Below are 24,179 nucleotides of genomic sequence, written 5' to 3'. Positions count from 1 at the left end.
CCTGACTTCCTCAATTTCATTAAAAAAAATAAAAATCTGCACAAATGTTTTAATTCATTTTTGTTTTGCTCCCTAATGTTGCTGATTAATTTAAATGTGTTATTATTTATTGAGTTTATTTAATTTTATTAATTTATATTTAATTTAAATGGTTTAAGTTGGTCAAAAATGTTTAATATTTTATAAAAAAAAAAAAAAAAAATTTATTTTTTTCAAGCAAATGGATGCACTTTAAATATTTTCTGTTACAGACTAAAAAACAATGTTAATAAAATTATTTTTTGTTGATCTATATTTCTGTTTTTTTTGTTTGCTTTAATATAATAACGGGGGCACACAATGTTTTCTTCCTTCTGAGGGGGTGTAACAAAAAAAATAGTACTGATCTAAACCAAGGAAGACGTCACTGCTTTTTTGTGTTTTTTTACAATCCCTAATTAATGTTGAAAGTAGCTGTAATCAACCGCAGAGTCTCAAAAAGGATTGCCAGGTCTCATAACATTGGCAAAAGTGTGGCTGTAGGCAACCTCCTGATGTTGTTTCTTTTCCTTACTGCTATTACAACATTGGTATTGTTGCTGTGTTGTGCCATATACTTGATAACAGTGTTGTCATGATTCAACTTACAATACCAATATTTGAGATTCAAAAATTAGACAATACCGATATTGATTATATATGATATCAGCGGGAATCATACATGCTTTTATTATTTTGTAGTGTGGACTATTAGACAACACCAATATTGATTATATATGATATCAGCGGGAATCATACATGCTTTTATTATTTTGTAGTGTGGACTATTAGACAACACCAATATTGATTATATATGATATCAGCGGGAATCATACATGCTTTTATTATTTTGTAGTGTGGACTATTAGACAACACCAATATTGATTATATATGATATCAGCGGGAATCATACATGCTTTTATTATTTTGTAGTGTGGACCGTTAGAAAATGTTTGATAGAGAGAAATGAGTCAAACAGAGAACAACGGTAGGTATAAAAACACTAACCTATTAATTATTAACGGTCTGGAATGTACTTTTGCTGTCTTTAAGTTGAAGTGGAGTGGTAATTGTTTTTGGCGACACATAGTGGCCACAATAACTCATGAAGTTAAGCTTATGACGCAGTAAGTTGAACGATGCGGACACGTTTGATACTGCATACTTTTTAATATGCTTTGGAGACTTTTACACTGCAATATTGTTCAATGAAGGACACTCACTATGAATGTGTAGCTTGTGTGCTATTGTGTGCTTAGCTATTGTGTAGCTGCTGGCTTCTAGTAGCCTATAGCCTAGCATGTTTACCTTTTGTAAAGGACTTGACTAAAATAGACGAAAGGACCTGCCTTGTGTGTTTATTGGAGGACATTTAGATGTTAACTGGATGTCTCGGTTTTATTTTAATCTGACATCAATATCGGATCACGACAGCTCTACACTGTCAAAAATTATAATTAAAACTACATAAGCAATTGTTAACAGTTGGTACAAAATGCGGCTGCAAGGCTTTTGACAAAAACAAGAAAGTTTGATCATATTACGCCTATACTGGCTCACTTGCACTGGCTTCCTGTGCACTTAAGATGCGACTTTAAGGTTTTACTACTTACGTATAAAATATTACACGGTTTAGCTCCAGCCTATCTCGCCGATTGTATTGTACCATATGTCCCGACAAGAAATCTGCGTTCAAAGAACTCCGGCTTATTAGTGATTCCCAGAGCCAAAAAAAAGTCTGCGGGCAATAGAGCGTTTTCTATTCGGGCTCCAGTACTCTGGAATGCCCTCCCGGTAACAGTTAGAGATGCTACCTCAGTAGAAGCATTTAAGTCCCATCTTAAAACTCATTTGTAAAATCTAGCCTTTAAATAGACCCCCCTTTTTTAGACCAGTTGATCTGCCGTTTCTTTTCTTCTCTCCTCTTCTCCCCTGTCCCTTGCGAGGGGGAGTTGCATAGGTCCGGTGGCCATGGATGAAGTGCTGGCTGTCCAGAGCCGGGACCCCGGGTGGACCACTAGCCTGTGCATCGGTTGGGGACATCTCTGCGCTGCTGACCCGTCTCCGCTCGGGATGGTTTCCTGTTGGCCCCGCTGTGGACTGGACTCCCGCTGATGTGTTGGATCCACTGTGGACTGGACTTTCACAATGTTATGTCAGACCCACTCGACATCCGTTGCTTTCGGTCTCCCCTAGAGGGGGGGGGGTTACCCACATATGCGGTCCTCTCCAAGGTTTCTCATAGTCATTCACCGACGTCCCACTGGGGTGAGTTTTTCCTTGCCCGTATGTGGGCTCTGTACCGAGGATGTCGTTGTGGCTTGTACAGCCCTTTGAGACACTTGTGATTTAGGGCTATATAAATAAACATTGATTGATTGATTGATTAACTAGCAACAGTAAAACACCGTAAAATCAAAACTAGTTTATCACAGTAGAAAATGGAGATGATTCCTGCAAACCAAGAACCAGTAGATAACCTAAATGACTATGGTTATAATACGTAGAAATCACATGACTTTACTGTGAAAATGGGGGGAAAAATTAACAATGTATTTGCAAATACTGTAATGTCACACTAAAATGTACAGTATTATTCTGTCTGAATTAAAGATTTTGCAGATTGTACATTTAAATTTAAAGCATACTTTAATTGTTTTATGGGTTTGTGTTATAGCATTAGCCGGGTTAACTTTTGGCTAACATGTTTTCATGTATTTTTGTGGGAAGTGGTTTTAGACATTGAGGGGTTCTGTTATGTTCTGTTCTGTCTATGTGCTTCATTGCAAACTGCATTGAAGTGAAGTGAACCACGCTGTGTGTTTAAGTGTTTTGGAACTGCTTGCAAGCAGCCATTGAACAGATAAGGAGCATTTAAGGCTCATTTTTAAAAGGTCACTTGAAGGAACATGCTGGGAGTTATCCAGTGAAAGGTTGTACAGTTGTGCTCATAAGTTGACATACTCTGGGAGAATTTATGATTTTTTTGGCCATTCTTCAGAGAATATGAATGATAACACAAAAACCTTTCTTCCACTCATGTTTAATGGTTGTGTGAAGCTATTTATTGGCAAACAACTGTGTTTACTCTTTTTAAATCAACATGACAGAAGAAAGTACCCAAATGACCCTGATCAAAAGTTGACATACCCCAGTGACTTTGATCTGATAACATGCACAAAAGTTGACACAAACAGGTTTGAATGGCTAATCAAGGTTCCAATCCTCACCTGTGACATGTTAGTTTTTAATTAATGTGTGTGTATAAAAGGTCAGTGAGTTTCTGGGCTTCTGACAGACCATTGCATCTTTCATCCAGTGCTGCACAGATGTTTCTGGATTCTGAGTCATGGGGAAGGCAAAATAATTGTCAAAGGATCTGCGAGAAAAGGTAATTGAACTGCATAAAACAGGAAAGGGGTATAAAAAGATATCCAAGGAATTGAGAATGCCAATCAGCAGTGTTCAAACGCTGATTAAGAAGTAGAAAATGAGGGATTCAGGTAGACCAGCAAAGATTTCAGCCACAACAGCCAGGAAAATTGTTTGAGATGCAAAGAAAAATCCCCAAATAACTTCAGCTGAAATACAGGACTCTCTGAAAAATTGTGGTGTGGCTGTCAAGATGCACAATAAGGAGGCACTTGAAGAAAAATGGGCTGCATGGTGGAGTCACCAGAAGAAAGCCATTTCTGCGCAAATGTCACAAAGTATCCCGCTTACATTACGCCAAACAGCACAGAGACAAGCCTCAAAACTTCTGGAATAAAGTAATTTGGAGTGATGAGACCAAAATTGAACTTTTTGGCCACTCGACCATGCAGCCCATTTTTCTTCAAGTGCCTCCTTATTGTGCATCTTGACAGCCACACCACAATTTTTCAGAGAGTCCTGTATTTCAGCTGAAGTTATTTGTGGATTTTTCTTTGCATCTCAAACAATTTTCCTGGCAGTTGTGGCTGAAATCTTTGCTGGTCTACCTGAATCCCTCATTTTCTACTTCTTAATCAGCGTTTGAACACTGCTGATTGGCATTCTCAATTCCTTGGATACCTTTTTATACCCCTTTCCTGTTTTATGCAGTTCAATTACCTTTTCTCGCAGATCTTTGACAATTCTTTTGCCTTCCCCATGACTCAGAATCCAGAGACATCTGTGCAGCACTGGATGAAAGATGCAATGGTCTGTCAGAAGCCCAGAAACTCACTGACCTTTTATACACACACATTCATTACAAACAAACATGTCACAGGTGAGGATTGGAACCTTGATTAGCCATTCAAACCTGTTTGTGTCAACATTTGTGCATGTTATCAGATCAAAGTCACTGGGGTATGTCAACTTTTGATCAGGGTCATTTGGGTACTTTCTTTTGTCATGTTGATTTAAAAAGAGTAAACACAATTGTTTGCCAATAAAAAGCTTCACACAACCACTAAGCATGAGTGGAAGAAAGGTTTTTGTGTTATAATTCATATTCTCTGAAGAATGGCCATGAAATCATACATTCTCCCAGAGTATGTCAACTTATGAGCACAACTGTACAAATATTTTCAAGTTCAAATCCTCATGTACCGCTCACATGTCTTAAAAACAACAGGCATTTTGCAGGTAATAGTATTGTTGACACGGCTGTTGTTATAGTTTGTGCCTCACAGTGAGAAGTTCCTGTGTTGGATTCCCGGGCGAGGGGTGTGTTGAGTTTGCATGTTCTCCCTGTGACTACATGGTTTCTCTCTGGGTACTCCGGCTTCCTCCCACCTGGGCATAGGCTGATTGGCAACACTAAAATTGGCCCTAGTTTGTTGAAGGTGAATTCCTGGCAATCACAGCTGCCAGTATTTTACTGTAAATTCTATATTTTTTTGTACAAAGGTTAACAATATATATTTGTTTCCATAGTAACTTATCGTAGGCAAAAACAGTAAAAAGTTACAGATTCAACATCAACATACCGTAATGTCCCATAAATCCTAATTGTATTTTTTTTACGGTGAATCCCTGCCAACCACAGCTGTCGGTATATTACCGTAAATTGTGCAGATTTTCTTTTACAGCGTACTTATTGATAATAATATAATTATAGATTTTATTTGTATTGCACTTTACATTTGAATAACACAACTCAAAGTGCTACCGAGTAAAAACATCATGAAAGCAATTAAAAGAAGACAGTAGTCCTTATTATTAAAGGATAATGTAGGCAAATAAAGCTACCTTCTCCTTTCTACTTTCTCATGCACTCCAAACCATTACTAACGTGAAAAAAATAACTCCATATAAAATAACTCGATATAAAATAATGTTATGCTTGAGTTTTCATATTTACCTCCTACTGGTGAAGTGAATAAACGCTGAGCTATAATTACAGCATTTATGGTTATGTTGACTTTGGGACTTTAATAATGTGTTTGTGATTGATGATGAATTAACTGTTTGCTTGCATATGAAGTTCTCGCCAATGCCAGGTGAATGTTAAAGGATGTTGCCATCTAAGAAGGTGTCCGATCCAAATTAAGTTTCTCGGCGCTGTACTTATGCTTTTTCATATCCTATCATAGGCCTTTGGATTTATTACCTACCCCTTCAGGGTACCTTTACTTAACTCGAAGCCTCCACATTTTGTAAAAAAAGGCTCCCCTCCGTCCCCGCGCTCCTCATTATTCCTTCAGTTCGTCTGAGTATTATTTTTTACGAGACATTTTCATGAGAAGCGCGACAAACGAAAGGTGCGAACAGAGCGCTGCGATGCATCACACTCGGCACATCTTAATAATTCAGCAGCGGTTTCAACGCAGCAGGCTGAGCTAATGAGCCCGGTGAAGGCAAGAATAACAGAGCTGCTGGCGGTGCTGCGCTGGAGGAGACCACGACCGCCATGGCGGCTGCTGGAGGAGACCACGACCGCCATGGCGGCTGCTGGAGGAGACCACGACCGCCATGGCGGCTGCTGGAAGAGACCACGACCGCCATGGCGGCTGCTGGAGACAACAATGTCACATGCATTCAGACAGGATACACAATTAAATGGTACTGTCCTTCCACGGTGCTACTGTGGTTTGTTTACACTCATAAAAGGGAATGAGTAGCGTTATATACAGTGCATCCGGGAACTATTCACGTTTTGTTATGTTACAGCCTTATTCCAAAAAAGGAATAAATGTATTTTTGTCATCAAAATTCTACACACAATGACCTTAGACCAGGGGTGTCCAAACTTTTTCCACTGAGGGCCGCACTCTGAAAAATCAAAGCAAGCGGGGGCCATTTTGATAATTTTTATTTTAAAAACCCATACAATATACACTACCGTTCAAAAGTTTGGGGTCACATGGAAATGTCCTTATTTTTGAAGGAAAAGCACTGTACTTTTCAATGAAGATAACTTTAAACTAGTCTTAACTTGAACGAAATACACTCTATACATTGCTAATGTGCTAAATGACTATTCTAGCTGCAAATGTCTGCTTTTTGGTGCAATATCTACATAGGTGTATAGAGGCCCATTTCCAGCAACTATCACTCCAGTGTTCTAATGGTACAATGTGTTTGCTCATTGACTCAGAAGGCTAATTGATGATTAGAAAACCCTTGTGCAATCATGTTCACACATCTGAAAACAGTTTAGCTCGTTACAGAAGCTACAAAACTGACCTTCCTTTGAGCAGATTGACTTTCTGGAGCATCACATTTGTGGGGTCAATTAAACGCTCAAAATGGCCAGAAAAAGAGAACTTTTATTTGAAACTCCACAGTCTATTCTTGTTCTTAGAAATGAAGGCTATTCCACTAAATTGTTTGGGTGACCCCAAACTTTTGAACGGTAGTGTGTGTATAAAAAATATACATTTAGGCCTCCACTCAGGCTTGATCCCGGGGACCCCAAAGGGTTTTGGTCAAAAAAATATTAAAAATGTGTCATTATTCAGTATTATTATTATTTTTTTTATTATTCAAGTTTTAAATCTCTAGATCAACATTAGGTCTATCTGTCAATATAAATTAAGATTTAAGTTGTATGCTCTTGTTGTCAAAGAAAACCCTGTTTTTTTATGGAAAAAATACAAAATATGCAATATTTTCACACAATACAATTTTTAAGTGGAATATTTGAGATTATATAATAATTGGAGCTTTAAAAAGGTCAATAACTCATAACAACATTGATTTTAATTCATTATTATTTTTTGAGCAATGACACTTAAAAACAAATCACACTAAAATGATTGAGGATGCAAATAATTAGAGTGTTAAAAAATGTATTCTATTTTTTTTTTTTACTGTTTACTTTTAACACAATGATCTCGAGATCAACTTCAGAACTATCCGTCAATTATATGTTTTATTGTTGTTTATGTTTTTCGTTTGTTCGTTTTAGGCCCTTCTTTTAAAAAAACAGCTCAGTTTTTTATATGGCAAACACAAAATATGCAACATTTTCCCCAAAAATCTCAAATGTGACGTAATTGGAGCTTTGAATAGGTCAATAATTCATAATGACATTGATTTTGATTCATTATTATTTTTGAAAGAAAGAAACCGCCTGCATGGCAGCTTTGTGTTATAAGAGTAAACATTGCAACATTTTCTTCTTACATTTCACCTGTTTGCTCTTTTATACCACTTATCATGTGTTTAATTTTTTTCAATCATATTTTTAAAATGTGCCGTGGGGCCGTTAAAAAATGACCTGCGGGCCACAAATGGCCCCCGGGCCGCACTTTGGACGCCCCTGCCTTAGACGATCCTTTTTGGCGCTTAATGCAAGTACACTGGAACTGCGTGGACGCCGTCAGCTCCACATTTCCTGTAAGTGTTTTGCATTTTGTTTTGTTTGGTCACAGCCTGTTTAGTCAGAGCACTTCCTCCGTTGCTCTCGCTTATTGTTCCTTTTATTAATAAATTGCCCTTTTGTTACCTCACGCTCCAACCTGGTTAATCTGCATCCCTAAAATCACGACAACCTCCCATGACGCACCGCTCATCATCGCATGACATTTTTGACCTCAAATACTAGTCCAAATGGTCCAAAGATATATCCCACCAAAAATGTGAGGATTTTTGCTTTTTTTTTTTTAAAACAAGTTATTACATTTTATTTCACACAAAAAGCACACACTCTTTGGTGAGAAAATAAGTGTAAAAGTTAAAAAACTAAATTAAAAACAATTAAAACAGAGAAACTGAACTTTGTTTTTTATATTGCTATTGTTATTTAAATTTATTGTTATTACTATTAATATTATTTTACTTGTTGTGGTTTATTTGTTACCAATTTCTATCCAGTTTTTTTCAACTATATTTAAAGCTGGGTGGTACAAAAAAATACTTGTTATAAATTAGTGAATAATCGTGTAATTAATCGTTACTACACTACTAATCAAAATAGTCGTGATTATTATTTTTGGTATAATGGTCCAGCCCTATTTGATAGTGTGAAGTGAATTATATTTATATAGCGCTTTTCTCTAGTGACTCAAAGCGCTTTTACATAGTGAAACCCCAATACTTAAGTTCCATTTAAAGCAGTGTGGGTGGCACTGGGAGCAGGTGGGTAAAGTGGGTGGCACTGGGTGACACTGGGAGCAGGTGGGTAAAGTGTCTTGCCCAAGGACACAACGGCAGTCACTAGGATGGCGGAAGCGGGGATCGAACCTGGAACCCTCAAGTTGCCGGCACGGCCACTCTACCAACCGAGCTATACCGCCCCACATACATGATACTAGAGATGTCCGATAATGGCTTTTTTGCCGATATCCGATATTCCAATATTGTCCAACTCTTAATTACCGATTCCGATATCAACCGATACAGACATATATAGTCGTGGAATGAACACATTATTATGCCTCATTTTGTTGTGATGCCCCGCTGGATGCATTAAACAATGTAACAAGGTTTTACAAAATAAATCAACTCAAGTTATGGAAAAAAAGTGCCAACATGGCACTGCCATATTTATTATTGAAGTCACAAAGTGCATTATTTTTTTGAACCAACCGAGCTCTACCGGCCCACATACATGATACTATTGTAAACAGAACATTTCTCACACAGCTTAATGTGCTGTACACAAAACAACCCACTGAGACTTGACTGACGAGCACACTTTTGAGCAAATTTGGTAGAAAGACATGACCGCCATCAAGCTTTGCCAGTATGAGCCTAATGTTCATTCAGTTCTTAACCATAGGGGGCGTCACAAATGTAATCTACAGTCCTGTTCAGTTATGACTAGATATGTCCGATAATATCGGACGGCCGATAAATGCTTTAAAATGTAATATCGGAAATTATCGGTATCAGTTTCAAAATTATCGGTATCGGTTTCAAAAAGTACAATTTATGACTTTTTAAAACACCGCTGTGTACACGGACGTAGGGAGAAGAACAGAGCGCCAATAAACCTTAAAGGCACTGCCTTTGCGTGCCGGCCCAATCACATAATATCTACGGCTTTTCACACACACAAGGGAATGGAAGGCATACTTGGTCAACAGCCATACAGGTCGCACTGAGGGTGACCGTACAAACAACTTTAACACTGTTACAAATACGCACCACACTGTGAACCCACACCAAACAAGAATGACAAACACATTTCGGGAGAACATCCGCACCGTAACACAACATAAACACAACAGAACAAATACCCAGAACCCCTTGCAGCACTAACTCTTCCGGGACGCTACAATATACACCCCCTGATACCCCCACCTCAACCCCGCCCCCCCAACCTCCTCATGCTCTCTCAGGGAGAGCATGTCCCAAATTCCAAGCTGCTGTTTTGAGGCATGTTAAAAAAAATAATGCACTTTGTGACTTCAATAATAAATATGGCAGTGCCATGTTGGCATTTTTTTCCATAACTTGAGTTGATTTATTTTGTAAAACCTTGTTACATTGTTTAATGCATCCAGCGGGGCGTCACAACAAAATGAGGCATAATAATGTGTTAATTCCACGACTGTATATATCGGTATCAGTTGATATCGGAATCGGTAATTAAGAGTTGGACAATATCGGATATCGGCCAAAAAGCCATTATCGGACATATCTAGTTACAACACCTTCTTAAAAGGTGTGTCCAAATACTTTTGTGGAGTTTAGTGAAGACAAGGTGCGTTTGAAGGCGTCGCCATGGAGACAGCCGCCCCAAAAATGCTGCCTTTAAAAGAACCCAGGCGGCTTTTTCTTATTGGAAATTTTGCTTGGCAAATCGACTGTAAGGTTTGATGCTCCCAAACGTCGGTGATCCGTGATTGAATTATTCACCTCCCTCTGTGGCGTCTGGCGGCGTGTGTGCCGTATCGTGTCTGCTGAAGGAGACGGACGGGAGGAAGGAAGAAAAAGAAAGGAGAAAAAAAAAGCGGCCCACTCACATCCGATCATCATCATGGCCACGGCAAAGATCTTCTCTCCGTCCGTAGTCGGGGCGATGTTCCCGAAGCCGATGCTGGTGAGGCTGGTCATGGTGAAGTACAAAGACGTGATGTAGACCGAGTCCTTGTTGGGGCCGCCCTCCCACTTGCCCGAGCCGCTGGCGTTGAAGCGGTACGGCGTGCCCGCCGTCTCGGCCAGGATGTACAGCCAGCTGTCCATGCGCACGATGTTGGTGTCCTCGTCGATGACCTCGTAGTCGCCGATGCTGTACCTGGGGCGGAATGGAAGAGTCAGTTGTGACGTGATGTGGAGGAAAAATCATGGAAACACAAAATGCTCAATGACTTCTAGACAATCAGTTAGGTTGCCAAGACGTTTGTCAATGTACTTAAGGTGTGTACTCACGTTGGTGGATTGCATTCTAATTCTCGGGGTGACTCCATTCAGAATGGATTTGTATTATATTATATTTGTCTGCTGACGGACAACTTATACGCAGTGTTGGCCCAAACTGTTAATGAATCCAACAAAATAAAAGAGAGCAACCCCAAGTCCAACCCATTCCCAGCTTTACAGTACTTAGGATAGAAATGTACAAAGAATTTCAAAAGACAATAAGGAAAAAATATAAGGAAAACCAAAATTCAACTAGAATATGCAATTCCGGTAGGAATTACCGTATTTTTCAGATTATAAATCGCAGTTTTTTTCATAGTGCGATTTATGCTCTGGAGCGACTTATGTGTGAAATTATTAACACATTACCCTAAAATATCAAATAATATTATTTAGCTCATTCACGTAACACTGCAAAAATTTAGTGTTCACAAACAAGGAAAAAAAATACAAAAATGAGGGGTATTTTACTTGAACTAAGCAAAATTATCTGCCAATAGAACACGAAAATTCGGCTTGTCAAGACTTTCCAAAACAAGTCAAATTAGCTAACCTCAATGAAGCCAAAAATACCTTCAAATAAGTATATTCTCACTAATAAGTGCACTTTTCTTGGTAGAAAAAAAAAATTAGACCTTTTTGCTCAATATGTTGAAAAATATTCTTAAATTAAGTAAATGCTAGTGCCATTATCTTAACATAATGATATGCACTCGGCATCATGATTTATTTTTTCATGCCTGAAGTAAGAAATTATGACTTTAAAAAAGTAGTTTTCTACTTGTGAGTGTTGATGACACAGCTTTGCAACACTTGATATTCTAGTTTCAAGCATGTTTTACTCAATATAAGTCATCAAATCTCAGCTACAAACTGTAATTAGATCATTTAGGAGCAAAACCCTTAAAACAAGTAAAACACTCTAACATAAAATCTGCTTAGTGAGAAGAAGTATCTTATCAGACAGAAAATAAGCAAATATCACCCTTATTTGACATATTTCATCTTACTTAGATTTCAGTGTTTGCCGTGAAGAGACTCGGCGTATATCAGCAATCGTCACACACACGTCAACCAATACAAATTTGGGGTGGGGGGGTGGGGGGGGGGGTCATGGCAGATGTGCATTGTGAAAAAAAAGATGCTACCTGCTACTACTTCCGTACCTATGAAAATTGATCATTTCAACATTGGCGGTAATTTATAAAAACTGAGAAGGGCTAAACAAAAATGGCACCGAAAAGGAAATCATATACTGCAGGTTACAAGCTGGACGTAGTGAAATATATCGTTATTTATGCCTCATATAACGTACACTTATTCAGCCTGTTGTTCACTATTCTTTACACATTTTAAATTGCCTTTGAATGAATGAATGAAATAAGTTTATTTCGGTCATATAATCAACCATCAACTGTTAACCATTTTGTGTGACCAGTTTAACAGCACAGATTAGACATATTTAACAATCATACACATTTACACACAAAAATAAAATAAAATAAAAAGAATCAAATCAAATCAACTTTATTTATAAAGCACATTTAAAATGTACCACAGGGGTAGCCAAAGTGCTGTACAATGGGCAGGTTAAAAGATAATACGAGAACCGAGCAAACACAACACAACACAAACATGATAAAAAGAACATGATAAAAAAAAATATATATACAGTATATATATAAAAAGATAAAAACAGGTTGACAGCAGGTGCATTATGGGGCGCCATTGCAGGATGGGTATCACTCAGTGTTTAAAGCCATGGAATAAAAGTATGTTTTTAAGAGAGATTTAAAAACAGGAAGAGAGGAGGCTTGTCTAACACTCAGAGGTAGGTCGTTCCAGAGCTTGGGAGCAGCAGCGACGAAAGCTCTGTCACCTCTAAGCTTCAGCCTTGTGTCCGGGACCGTCAGTAGCAGCTGACCGAAAAAGGAATAGGCTGAAGCCAAAGCTTATATTTGCCTATCCTATACCTTCACTGAAAATTAGATTGCCTGGAACATCAACGTTAAAAAAAAAAATCAATGGGATGAAAGTAATTGTTACTATATTTTATAATTTTCTATTATTTCACCTTTCAAGGTTTTCTTAAACCTTAACTAATAACTACATGTCTTCAGCTCATCAATGAGCTTGTTCCACCATTCAACTCCAAAAACTGAAATACATTTGTATTTTATATTTGTTCTTACTTTACCTATTTCAAAAATCAATATCCCCCATAAATTATAGTTTTCTCCTCTTAATGTAAATAACTTAAGAATACAAGCTGGAAGGCTGTTGTTCTTTACTCCAAACATCATTTCCATTGTTTTTAAAAACACAATATCTGGAAATTTTAACACATTACAACTTATAAATAATGGATTGGTAGGTTCATAGTCGCATGCTTTGTGTATTATTCTAATGACCCTTTTTTTAAGTTTAATTATTGGGTCTATGTTTGTTCTATAAACATTTCCCCAAACTTCAACACCATATGTTAAATATGGAAAAATTTAAGAATAATATAACATATGCAGACATTTGTTATTTAGCATGTGTCTTACTTTATAAAGAATAGCAATGGATTTGGATATTTTTCCCTTTATATATTCAATATGCGATTTCCAACATAATTTATGATCAATTATTATTCCCAAGAATCTAGTTTCATATACTCAATTTCCACTTGATTTAATTAAAATTTTGCTTCACAATTTGTCCTTGCACCACTAAACACAATACATTTAGTTTTCTTATCATTTAATGATAACTTATTAATATCAAACCATTTTTTAAGCTGAAGTAACTCAACCTCTATTACACTTCCTTCAAGTCTTCTCCTGAACAATATACATTTGTATCATCTGCAAACATGATACGTTTCAATTTATTAGATACTGAACAAATATCATTCAAATGTCTATTCTCGGTGTTGGATTTTATCAAATAAATTTCCCCAAAAAATGCGACTTATACTTTAGTGCGACTTATATGTTTTTTTCCTTCTTTATTATGCATTTTCGGCCGGAGCGACTTATACTCCGAAAAATACGGTAGGTGTGAATGTCGCATGTGCGCAAGCCGTGGATACGCTTGAAAGGGACTGAAATGCTTGAATGGCAAGGATGAGTGGAGTTTGTGGATGGTGGAACGCCTCGAACCGGATGACAAATGTGAGCGCTGTGTTTGAAAATTCGGCCATTAATTTTCAACGGGAAAAATGTCCTGGAAAAGCGGGAATTTTGCGTAATCTGGCATCTTTGAGAATATAACATTTTTCAGCCTTCTCAAATGATTTCCTTACTTTTGAGATGACACGTGGACTTACAACTAGTTGAATGACACTTCTGTCAAGGCCTGAGTGGGTCTGTATCCTTCTTACTGGCACTTAGCGTTTTTCAGGAGGGTGGCAGGAACCTTGCCACATAAAAAACTACAAATGTGCCATCGCGGCATACGCCACTTCCCCCTTTCCCCATTTGTTAAAAAGATGGAAGTCAATGCGAACGCCTGCGTGCCGCCACAAAACAAAAAGAAGAAGAACGCCCACGTGCAATAACTGCTATCATGGCCGAAGCTCCAAAATAACCAAAGAAACGAAAAGTTTTGTCTGAGCAGACAAAAGAAAGAAAAAAGGCAAGTTACCCGGATAAAAGGACAGTGAAGGATCAACGTTGTTCCGGCTTTCACTCGCTGACCTGAGCTCAAAGACGAGGAATTTCAGACCAAAGCTGCCTTAAGTCTGTTCCTGCTAAACTAGTAAGTGACTTTCCATGATCTCTCTACCCTCCTTCAAAAGCGCACTAAAAGAACACTTCCAGGCAACTACAACCCTAAACTAACACCCTCCCCCCACCTCATCCCACCTCCCCGGATTGTAAATAATCAAATGTAAATAATCAAATGTATATACTTGTTCTTATGCTTTCTGAGCTCACTATGTTCACTGCTCGCTGTACATATCCTACCAAGTCACACCTACACTGTTTCAATGTCCATTTCTCAGATGATATTATTGTTGATGACTGAAGTGCTGATATCAACCAAACCTAACCCCCCCACCCCAACCCCCTCCACATCCCACCCCCCGGATTGCAAATAATGTAAATAATTCAATGTATATACTCTGATGATGATTAACTTGTGTGATGACTGTATTATGCTGATAGTATATATTTACACCATGAATCAATTTAAGTGGACCCCGACTTAAACAAGTTGAAAAACTTATTGGGGTGTTACCATTTAGTGGTCAATTGTACGGAATATGTACTGTAGTGTGCAACCTACTAATGAAAGTCTCAATCAATCAATCAAATCAAAATGCTAATGCTAACGTTAGCGATCGAAAATTTGCGAGGTAGCAATAAATAGCCACCAGCTTGATAGTTCGCAGTTTCACTACTACTTCCTTCGAAAAAACTTTCCCGCCGGTCCGTGCTTCAGACCTGCATCCGCCCCGATACATTCTTGGTAGTAGCGTCATGTTTGTAGCGCAATCCAAGTTCTTGATAGTGTTTAAAAACTTTAATTCTGTCCCTCAATGTCCTTGACTAAAGTGGCTGCGGCGAGCATGACGTCACACTTGCTTGGCGCTGCTGCATTAGTTTCACTTTGTCTTCTTAAAAGCCGCCACTGTCCTCTTAATATTTGCACATTTGTAGATGGCTTTCTGCGGGTATATCTGCAATATATATAAAAATCACGTCCACATCACAGACATGATGACAACGCTCCAGACAACGGCATGCATTTTGTTTACATCCGGATTCGGCAGCACGGGTTTCACTGATCAAAGTCTTTTTTTGGTGGTCAAGTTTTCGGTACATCACTTGTCAATAGTGCGCAAATAATAAGCTATATATATATATATATATATATATATATATATATATATCAATTCATACTGTAACGACAAGCTAATGTTAATGTTTTTTGGTCCTTTGGTTTGGATGCTAGTTTTTCCCATGATCGCAAACACACCGTCCGTGCCTGAAAGGTGATTGGCAGAGAATGAGGAAGTGTTGTGCGGCGAAAGTATTTGCTCGGGAGGTAAAACCTGTTGGAATTGTGCCGTTGTTTGTAATCATAAGATTGGTAATTAAAGTTAAAAATAGCATCGGACTTTGTGTGATTTCTTCTGGGGGCTACAATATACTACTGTACTTTAATTTGGTTTCAAATTTTAAAAAAAATATATTTTCAAGGAGTGGCGGTAATGAAAATGCCATAGCAGCGCGCCACATTCAATTACATTAATGGGAAACCCTGTTGTTGATCACATCTGCTGTACACATTTACTTTAGAAAAGAGAAGTGTTGGATACTTCTCTTTTTGCCTTATTTGTGTATGACTTTAATAAATGTTTGGGTATAATTTTATTAAACAAAACCAGTTTTCTTTTAACTTTTATCAGAGCGGTTTGTCTATTTTATGAAGGAATGTAGTTCATCATAAAACTGGCACCCAATGTTATTAAAAAGTATTCATTTTGAATCGAGAATCTGTTTCAAATCGAGAAACTATTCTGAATCGAATCGTTTTTCCCAAGACTCAAATTGAATTAATATGACAATAACGTTCCTTAAATCCTTAAAATTTAAAAAAAATAGCAAAGCGCCCATGCATGCAACTTTTCATATTTTAGTGAGCAATCTTTTGTGGAAAAGTCTGGACACTCCTGGTCTGATGAAATAAAAATAAATATAAATAAATACATTTTTAAATAAATAGTTTTAAATATATATACCGTATTTTTCGGAGTATAAGTCGCTCCGGAGTATAAGTCGCACCAGTCGAAAATGCATAATAAAGAAGGAAAAAAACATATATAAGTCGCACTGGAGAATAAGTCGCATTTTTGGGGGAAATGTATTTGATAAAAGCCAACAGCAAGAATATACATTTGAAAGGCAATTTAAAATGTGTAAAGAATAGTGAACAACAGGCTGAATAAGTGTACGTTATATGAGGCATAAATAACCAACTGCTATGTTAACCTCACATATTATGGTAAGAGTCATTCAAATAACTATAACATATAGAACATGCTATACGTTTACCAAACAATCTGTAAATGAAATCTTATACGTTTAATCTCTTACGTGAATGAGCTAAATAATATTTGATATTTTACGGTAATGTGTTAATAATTTCACACATAAGTCGCTCCTGAGTATAAATCGCATCCCCGGCCAAACTATGAAAAAAAACTCTGATTTATAGTCCGAAAAATACGGTAAACAAAAATAATCCATCAGTGAACATTATATGCATTTTATTCATTTATTATTGCAGCAAAACACGCAGATTCACCAAACAAATAAACAGATTTAAAGCGACAACCCAGCAATTATTTTTGCTGCTGCTGCCACGTGTCCCGTCGCCATGGCAACCGCGGACACCACATTGTGGGAAATCGACACGGGAGCTATTTTTATTTGCGATGTGGCCACCGGCTTTATTAGCCGTGCTGAGATGAAGTTAGAAGCCTGCGCGTGCATCTTAGGTGAGCCATGCCAACACTCTCCGTGCTCCGGACCCCCTGCTGGGAGGATGAAGACCTCTTGCATGTTGACCAGGGGAGGCCAATTCTAAGCCACTGCCACGTTAAATGCGTGAAAACAAGCACGGATGTGGGGGGGGGGGGGACTGCTAATTATAGCGCACAAGGAGCTGAATCAGTGTCCTCGTTACGTTAATTAGCTGATTACTAATTTATGGACGCAGAGAAGGAACGTACCAAATGCAGGCCAGCCAGTGAGCCGCCAGCCCGAAAACGCACACCAGCAGGACCAGGACCGCGGCCCCGTACTCGATGTAGTGGTCCAGCTTGCGGGCCACCCGGCCCAGGCGGAGGAGGCGGACCACCTTGAGGGAACTGAAGAGGCTGCTGATGCCCTGAAGGATGCAGACGAGAGGAATGCTTCACTTGATTGGACATTTGCATGCAGCGTGTCAAATGGAGCCACGTTGTGTCTCAAACATCACACAGGCCGCACAAATGGAGCCACGTTGTGTCTCAAACATCACACAGGCCGCACAAATGGAGCCACGTTGTGTCTCAAACATCACACAGGCCGCACAAATGGAGCCACGTTGTGTCTCAAACATCACACAGGCCGCACAAATGGAGCCACGTTGTGTCTCAAACATCACACAGGCCGCACAAATGGAGCCACGTTGTGTCTCAAACGCCACACAGGCCGCACAACCAGGAGCTGCAGGACCTCCTCGTCGCAAATAGCAAAATAACACCCACATTCCTGTCGCAAAAAATGTTACGTTGAAGTTATTCTAACTTTTCTCATTTGTAACGTCATGCAGCCCCCACCTTCTCAAAATATCCCCAAACTTTTTTTGTGCTGCAAAAGTTTTTTGTCTTGTTATACTTTTTCTGTTATTATTAACATGTTATTACTCATAACCTTATCAAAATCTCCCCAAATGTTTGTGCTACAACATTTTTTTTATCTATACTATTATAATATTTATGTTATCAACTATTATAGTTTTTATGTTAACGCATTATCATTCATAACCACACTGCAAAAACTGCAATCTAAGTAAGATGAAATATCTCAAATAAGGCTGATATTTGCTTATTTTCTGTCTGATAAGATCATTCTTCTCACTAAGCAGATTTTATGTTAAGAGTGTTTTACTTGTTTTAAGGGTTTTGCTCCTAAATGATGTCAGTAAGATATTACAGCTTGTTGCTGAGATTTGATGAGCTATATTGAGTCAAACATGCTTGAAACTAGAATATCAACTGTTGTGTCATCAACACTCACAAGTAGAAAACTACTTTTTTAAAGTAATAATTTCTTACTTCAAGCATTAAAAAAAAACTCATGATGCCGAGCACATATTATGTCAAGATAATGGCACTAGCATTTACTTCATTTAAGAATGTTTTTCAACATATTGAGCAAAAATGTCTTCTTTTTTCTAGCAAGAAAAGTGCACTTGTTATTAGAGAGAATATACTTATTTTAAAGGTATTTTGGGGTTCATTGAGGTTAGCTAATTTTACTTGTTTTGGAAAGTCTTGACAAGACGAATTTTCTTGTTCTATTTGCAGATAATTTTGCTTAGTTCAAATAAAATACCCCTCATTTTTGTTTTTGTTTTCCTTGTTTTTGCACACTGACTTTTTGCAGTGCAGTGGCCTCCACCTCGTCAAAATCTCATCCAAATTGTCCCAAAGTTTGCGCTGCAAATTTTTTTGGTGCGTTTGTGCTGCAAAATGTGTTTGTGTAACTCTTATAGTTTTTATCTTTTTAACTATTAAAGTTTTTATGTTATTAACATATGTTCATTCATAACCCCCCCCCCCCCCCCAACCATGTCAAAATCTACCCAAACTTGTCCCAAATATGTGTGCTACGTTTGTGCTGCAATTTTTGTGTGTCTAACTATTGTAGTTTTTATTAATATATATTGTTATTAATGTGTTAAAGTCATACCCCCACGCCCCCACCCCCCGCCACACACACACACACAAACACACACACACACACATTGTCAAACTCTACCCAAACGTATCCCAAATGTTTGTGCTATGTTTTGCTGCAACATTTTTTTGTCTATACTATTATAGTTTTTATGTTATTAGTGTGTTATTATTCCTAACCAAACATAACAAAATCTCATCAAACTTGTCCCAAACATTTGTGCTGCAAATTTATTTTGTCCGTTTGTGCTGCAAAATTTGTTTGTGTAACGCTTATAGTTGTTATCTTATTACTAGATTGTTTATCTTATTAACGTGTTTTCATTCATAACCCCCCCCCCACCCCCCCCCCCACCATGCATGTCAAAATTTCCCCAAACTCCTCCCAAATATTTGTGCTGCAAATTTTGTTTGTCTAACTATTATAGTTTTTACATTATTAATGTGTTATATTCATTACCCCCCATCATTACCATACATTTTTGTGTCTATACTATTACAGTTTTGATGTTATTAACATGTTATTATTCATAAGCACTCTGACCACCAACACCAAAATCTCCCCAAGCTTGTCCTAAATGTTTGTGCTATGCTTGTGATTCATTTGTGCTGCACATTTTTTGTCTATTAGGTTTCATAACCAGTGCCCCCCACCTAACTATTTTGATGTTATTAACGTGTTTGTATTCATAACCAAGTCAAAATCTCCCCAAACTTGTCCCAAACATGTGTGCTACGTTTGTGCTGCAATTTTTGTTTGTCTAACTATTGTAGTTTTGACATTATTAATGCATTATATTCACCCCCCCCCTCCCCCCCCCCTCTTCCACACACACACATTGTCAAACTCTACCCAAACTTGTCCCAAATGTTTGTGCTATGTTTTGCTGCAACATTTTTTCCATCCATCCATTTTCTACCGCTTGTCCCTTTTGGGGTTGCGGGGGATGCTGGAGCCTATCTCAGCTGCATTCGGGCGGAAGGCGGTGTACACCCTGGACAAGTCGCCACCTCATCACAGGGAGCAACATTTTTTTGGCTATACTATTATAGTTTTTTGTTATTAGTGTGTTATTATTCCTAACCAAACATAACAAAATCTCATCAAACTTGTCCCAAACATTTGTGCTGCAAATTTTTTTGGGTCTGTTTGTGCTGCAAAATGTGTTTGTGTAACGCTTATAGTTGTTATCTTATTAATTACTAGATTTTGTATCTTATTAATGTTATGATTCGCTGCCTGGATCATAGTCTGGTTACGTTTTCTAGTCACTTATGTTTTCTGTTAGTTTTGGACTCCTTTAGTTCCCGTTAGTGCACCTGTGAGTTTGTTACCATGGCTACTTATTATTTCCACCTGCCTCTTGTGTCCGGGATGCTCACCTGTTGCTCATCAAGAGACATTATTTAAGCCTGCCTTTGCCGGTCTGGCTTCTTTGTTTGCTTCCCGCTACTCTTACGTAAGTTTTGCTGGTCTTTAGTCTATGCTAAGCAGTAGCCTTAGCTTCAAGTGCGATCGGCACCTTGTTCCGTCGGTTTGTTTTCTGTTTTGCAACCTTTTGAAGATTAAATCATGTTCCTACCTGCAAGTCCTGTCCGGAGTCGTCCGTTTGCATCCTGGGAGAACGAACCTCGACTCCGCCGTAACAAATAACATGTTACTATTTGTTTTGTTGTTTATCTATGCATGGTGCAATCGTTTCTGTGCAATAAGTATTATTTATTGCAAATTTTTTGTTTTTTTCATTGTGTTTGACTTTTGTAGCTGTATGTAGAAATGGCGCCGCTGAAGTGGCAGCTCATTGCATCAGCTCTCTTTGCTCTTTTAATGTCCTTTATGTATTTGTCTTAAATTGTTCCCTCTTGCTTTCATGTGTTTTTACCTAACATTTTGAATCTGCACTCCAACCACATCATTTCCTCATTGTGGGATTAATAAAGTCTATCATATCCTATCTTAGAACTTAAAAACTATTATAGTTGGACAAAAAAAACTACGGAAGATTTTGACAAGATGGATGACGTCACTAGTCAGAAAATGTACTTTAGAATAACTTAAACTGCACTTAAATGTAGAGTATATGTAGAATATATTTATATTATTTATATATTATATATATAATATATTATTATTACTGTCTATTGTGAGCGAACTGTGGTGCTGAATTTTCCCCAGGGATCAATAAAGTACTTTCTATTCTATTCTTAAAAACCGTAATGGCACAAACAACAATTTCCACGGCTCAAACGTAGCATTATTTGAATATTTGCAACTTCACACAGATCATAAATGTCCCCCCGGGGCCACACTTTGGACACCCCTGCACTATAAAGTGTGACAACAAACATGACTGCAGTACACTTCCTAGTACATAAATGACACTCACTGGTAGCTAAAGCAGGCGTGTCCAAAGTGCGGCCCGGGGGCCATTTATGACTCGCCGCTCGCTTTTTATTAGCCCAGAGCATATCGTACAAATGGATTAATAACGATTAATTGAATTTTTTCGCCCGTACATGTTTTACTAGCTTAGCATGACGTCTAGCATGACAAAAGGTCAACACACGTACACACACAAGTGCGCTATGACATCGATCGTAAAACACGTGCGGACAATTTACTGTGTGGCTTGTACGGAATATGTACTAATAAAAGTCTCAATCAAAAAAAGGCTAAATGCCGACTCAGCATTTAGAGAAACAGCCGCCCCTCCAGTGATTCAGACATTCCCAGTGTGCTTTGCAGCTTGGGAGAGTCATTGCCGTTGCGACGCCGCCGCGCGTTGTGTGTGTGTGTGTGTGTGTGTGTGTGTGTGTGTGTGTGTGTGTGTGTGTGTGTGTGTGTGTGTGTGTGTGTGTGTGTGTGTGTGTGTGTGTGTGTGTGTGTGTGTGTGTGTGTGGGAGAGAGAGCCGTATTGATTTTGCTAATGCGCTGCGGTCTGCATCTCGTACAACTGCTGCCCTCGCTGTCATCCGACCCGATCTATCTGGCATCTGACAAGACGCCACCTCGCCTTCTCCAAAAATCACTGCTGGCAAAATTCTATTATAAGACCAGCGTGCACTTTGGGGCTCGGCAGCAAACCTCCTAAAACAAACATTGAACTAAAGGAAAGCTGTAACTAACCTTCCTAGTAGGTAGTAGTGCACTGCAAAAAGTCAGTGTTCAAAAACAAGAACAAAAATTACAAAATTTAGGGGTATTTTATTTGAACTAAACAAAATTATCTGCCAATAGAACAAGAAAGTCTTTCCAAAACAAGTAAAATGAAATCTAGGTCTAAGTCAGACCTACATAGAGGTTTTTGTTTCATGTCTCTACGACATTCCTACTGGGAGTTAGAGGCAGTTTTCTTCCTAGGGGGCGCTAGAGCGCAATTTTGAGTTTTGGGGTTTGGTTTTTTGACGAAAGAGTTTTGTTCGCAAGTCCTGATGTGTGTGTCAAATTTTGTGAGTTTTGAAGCATGTTAAGGGGGTCAAATTACAGCGCAAAGCTGCGGAAGAAAAAGAAAGAATAATAATAAAACGTTACAATAACAATAGAGTCCTTCTGTCCCATTACAACGTTGGGATTCCTTTTATAATGGGCCGTGCGGGCCCTAATTAGCTAACCTCAATCAACCCAAATATACCTTCAAATAAGTATATTCTCACTAATAACAAGTGCACTTTTCTTAGTAGAAAAAAAAGAGAAATTTTTTCTCAATATGTTGAAAAATATTCTTAAATGAAGTAAATGCTAGTGCCATTATCTTGACATCATGATATGTTAAAGTAAATGCTAGTAGTGCCATTATCTTGACATCATGATATGTTAAAGTAAATGCTAGTGCCATTATCTTGACATCATGATATATTAAAGTAAATGCTAGTAGTGCCATTATCTTGACATCATGATATGTGCTCGGCATCATGAGTTTCTTTTTCATGCTTGCAGTAAGAAATGATGACTTTAAAAAAGTAGTTTTCTACTTGTGAGTGTTGATGACACAACAGTTGATGTTCTAGTTTCAAGCATGTTTGACTCAATATAGCTCATCAAAACTCAGCAACAAGCTATAATATCTTACTGACATCATTTAGGAGCAAAACACTTAAAACAAGTAAAACACTCTAACATAAAATCTGCTTAGTGGGAAGAATTATCTAATCAGACAGAAAATAAGCAAATGTAATCCTTATTTGAGATATTTCATCTTACTTAGATTTCACTTTTTGCAGTGTGCAAACAAAAGGTAAAAACCTGACAATGTTTTTTAAGGCAACATTTTTAGTAGAGATAGGATTTATGATTCTTTAAAGGTTCTTTTCAGAAGAAGGGTTTGTTGTTGTAGTTAGGTTTGATCACTAGTATCGGTTATATGATAAAAGTGTTGATCAGAGTAATTCAATTTACACAAATATTACTCTAATGGTGAGGATTATTCTGAAATATTGACTTTTATTTCTTTATTCCATAAGGCGGCGTCATATTTCCATGCTTTGGCAGTGACATCACGAGTTTTAATTTTTTTCCTCACCTAAAAAAAACAAAACCTGTAGCATTTTAACATTATAGAAACAATTCACAAGTATTAGACAAGGCAAACATGCAATAAAGTATAGATTTATAAATAGTATAAGTAAGACTGCATTAATAATCAGGACTTAATAAAAACGTGAGTATACAATTGATGGTTGTGTTTTATATATAAATCACTTCTTGGTCTGGTTCCCCCTTATTTGTGTTCTTTAATGTGTAGAGATTCCAGTTGCTAGAGTTTAAGGTCGCAGGACATACTTAGAATGTTTGTTCCTAGAGCCAACACAAATCTTGGACAAACAGCTTTCAGATATGCCATACTTGCCAACCCTCCCGTTTTTAGCGGGAGAATCCCGGTATTCAGCGCCTCTCCCGACAGAGATTTTCTCCCGACAAACTCCCGGTATTCAGCCGGAGCTG

General features: G+C 38.0%; 1 protein-coding gene across 4 annotated transcripts in view; it reads right to left on the bottom strand.

The window, feature by feature from the left end:
- Positions 1-24,179, bottom strand: part of kcnh1a (potassium voltage-gated channel, subfamily H (eag-related), member 1a) — a 119,286-nt gene that overhangs the window by 37,415 nt on the left and 57,692 nt on the right. For all 4 annotated transcript variants that reach the window (XM_062059568.1, XM_062059570.1, XM_062059569.1 and 1 more), the window contains 2 exons: positions 17,525-17,682; positions 10,401-10,672 (listed from right to left, as the gene is read on the bottom strand). In XM_062059568.1, coding sequence (XP_061915552.1) covers positions 10,401-10,672; positions 17,525-17,682 — 430 coding nt within the window. The remainder of the gene's footprint in view (positions 1-10,400; positions 10,673-17,524; positions 17,683-24,179) is intronic.

Source organism: Entelurus aequoreus, linkage group LG09 (genome assembly GCF_033978785.1).
Source record: "Entelurus aequoreus isolate RoL-2023_Sb linkage group LG09, RoL_Eaeq_v1.1, whole genome shotgun sequence".
In the NCBI taxonomy this organism is placed as follows: Eukaryota; Metazoa; Chordata; class Actinopteri; order Syngnathiformes; family Syngnathidae; genus Entelurus; species Entelurus aequoreus.
The sequence above is the reverse complement of the archived record's forward strand: the minus strand, read 5'-3'. Positions and strand labels throughout refer to the sequence as shown.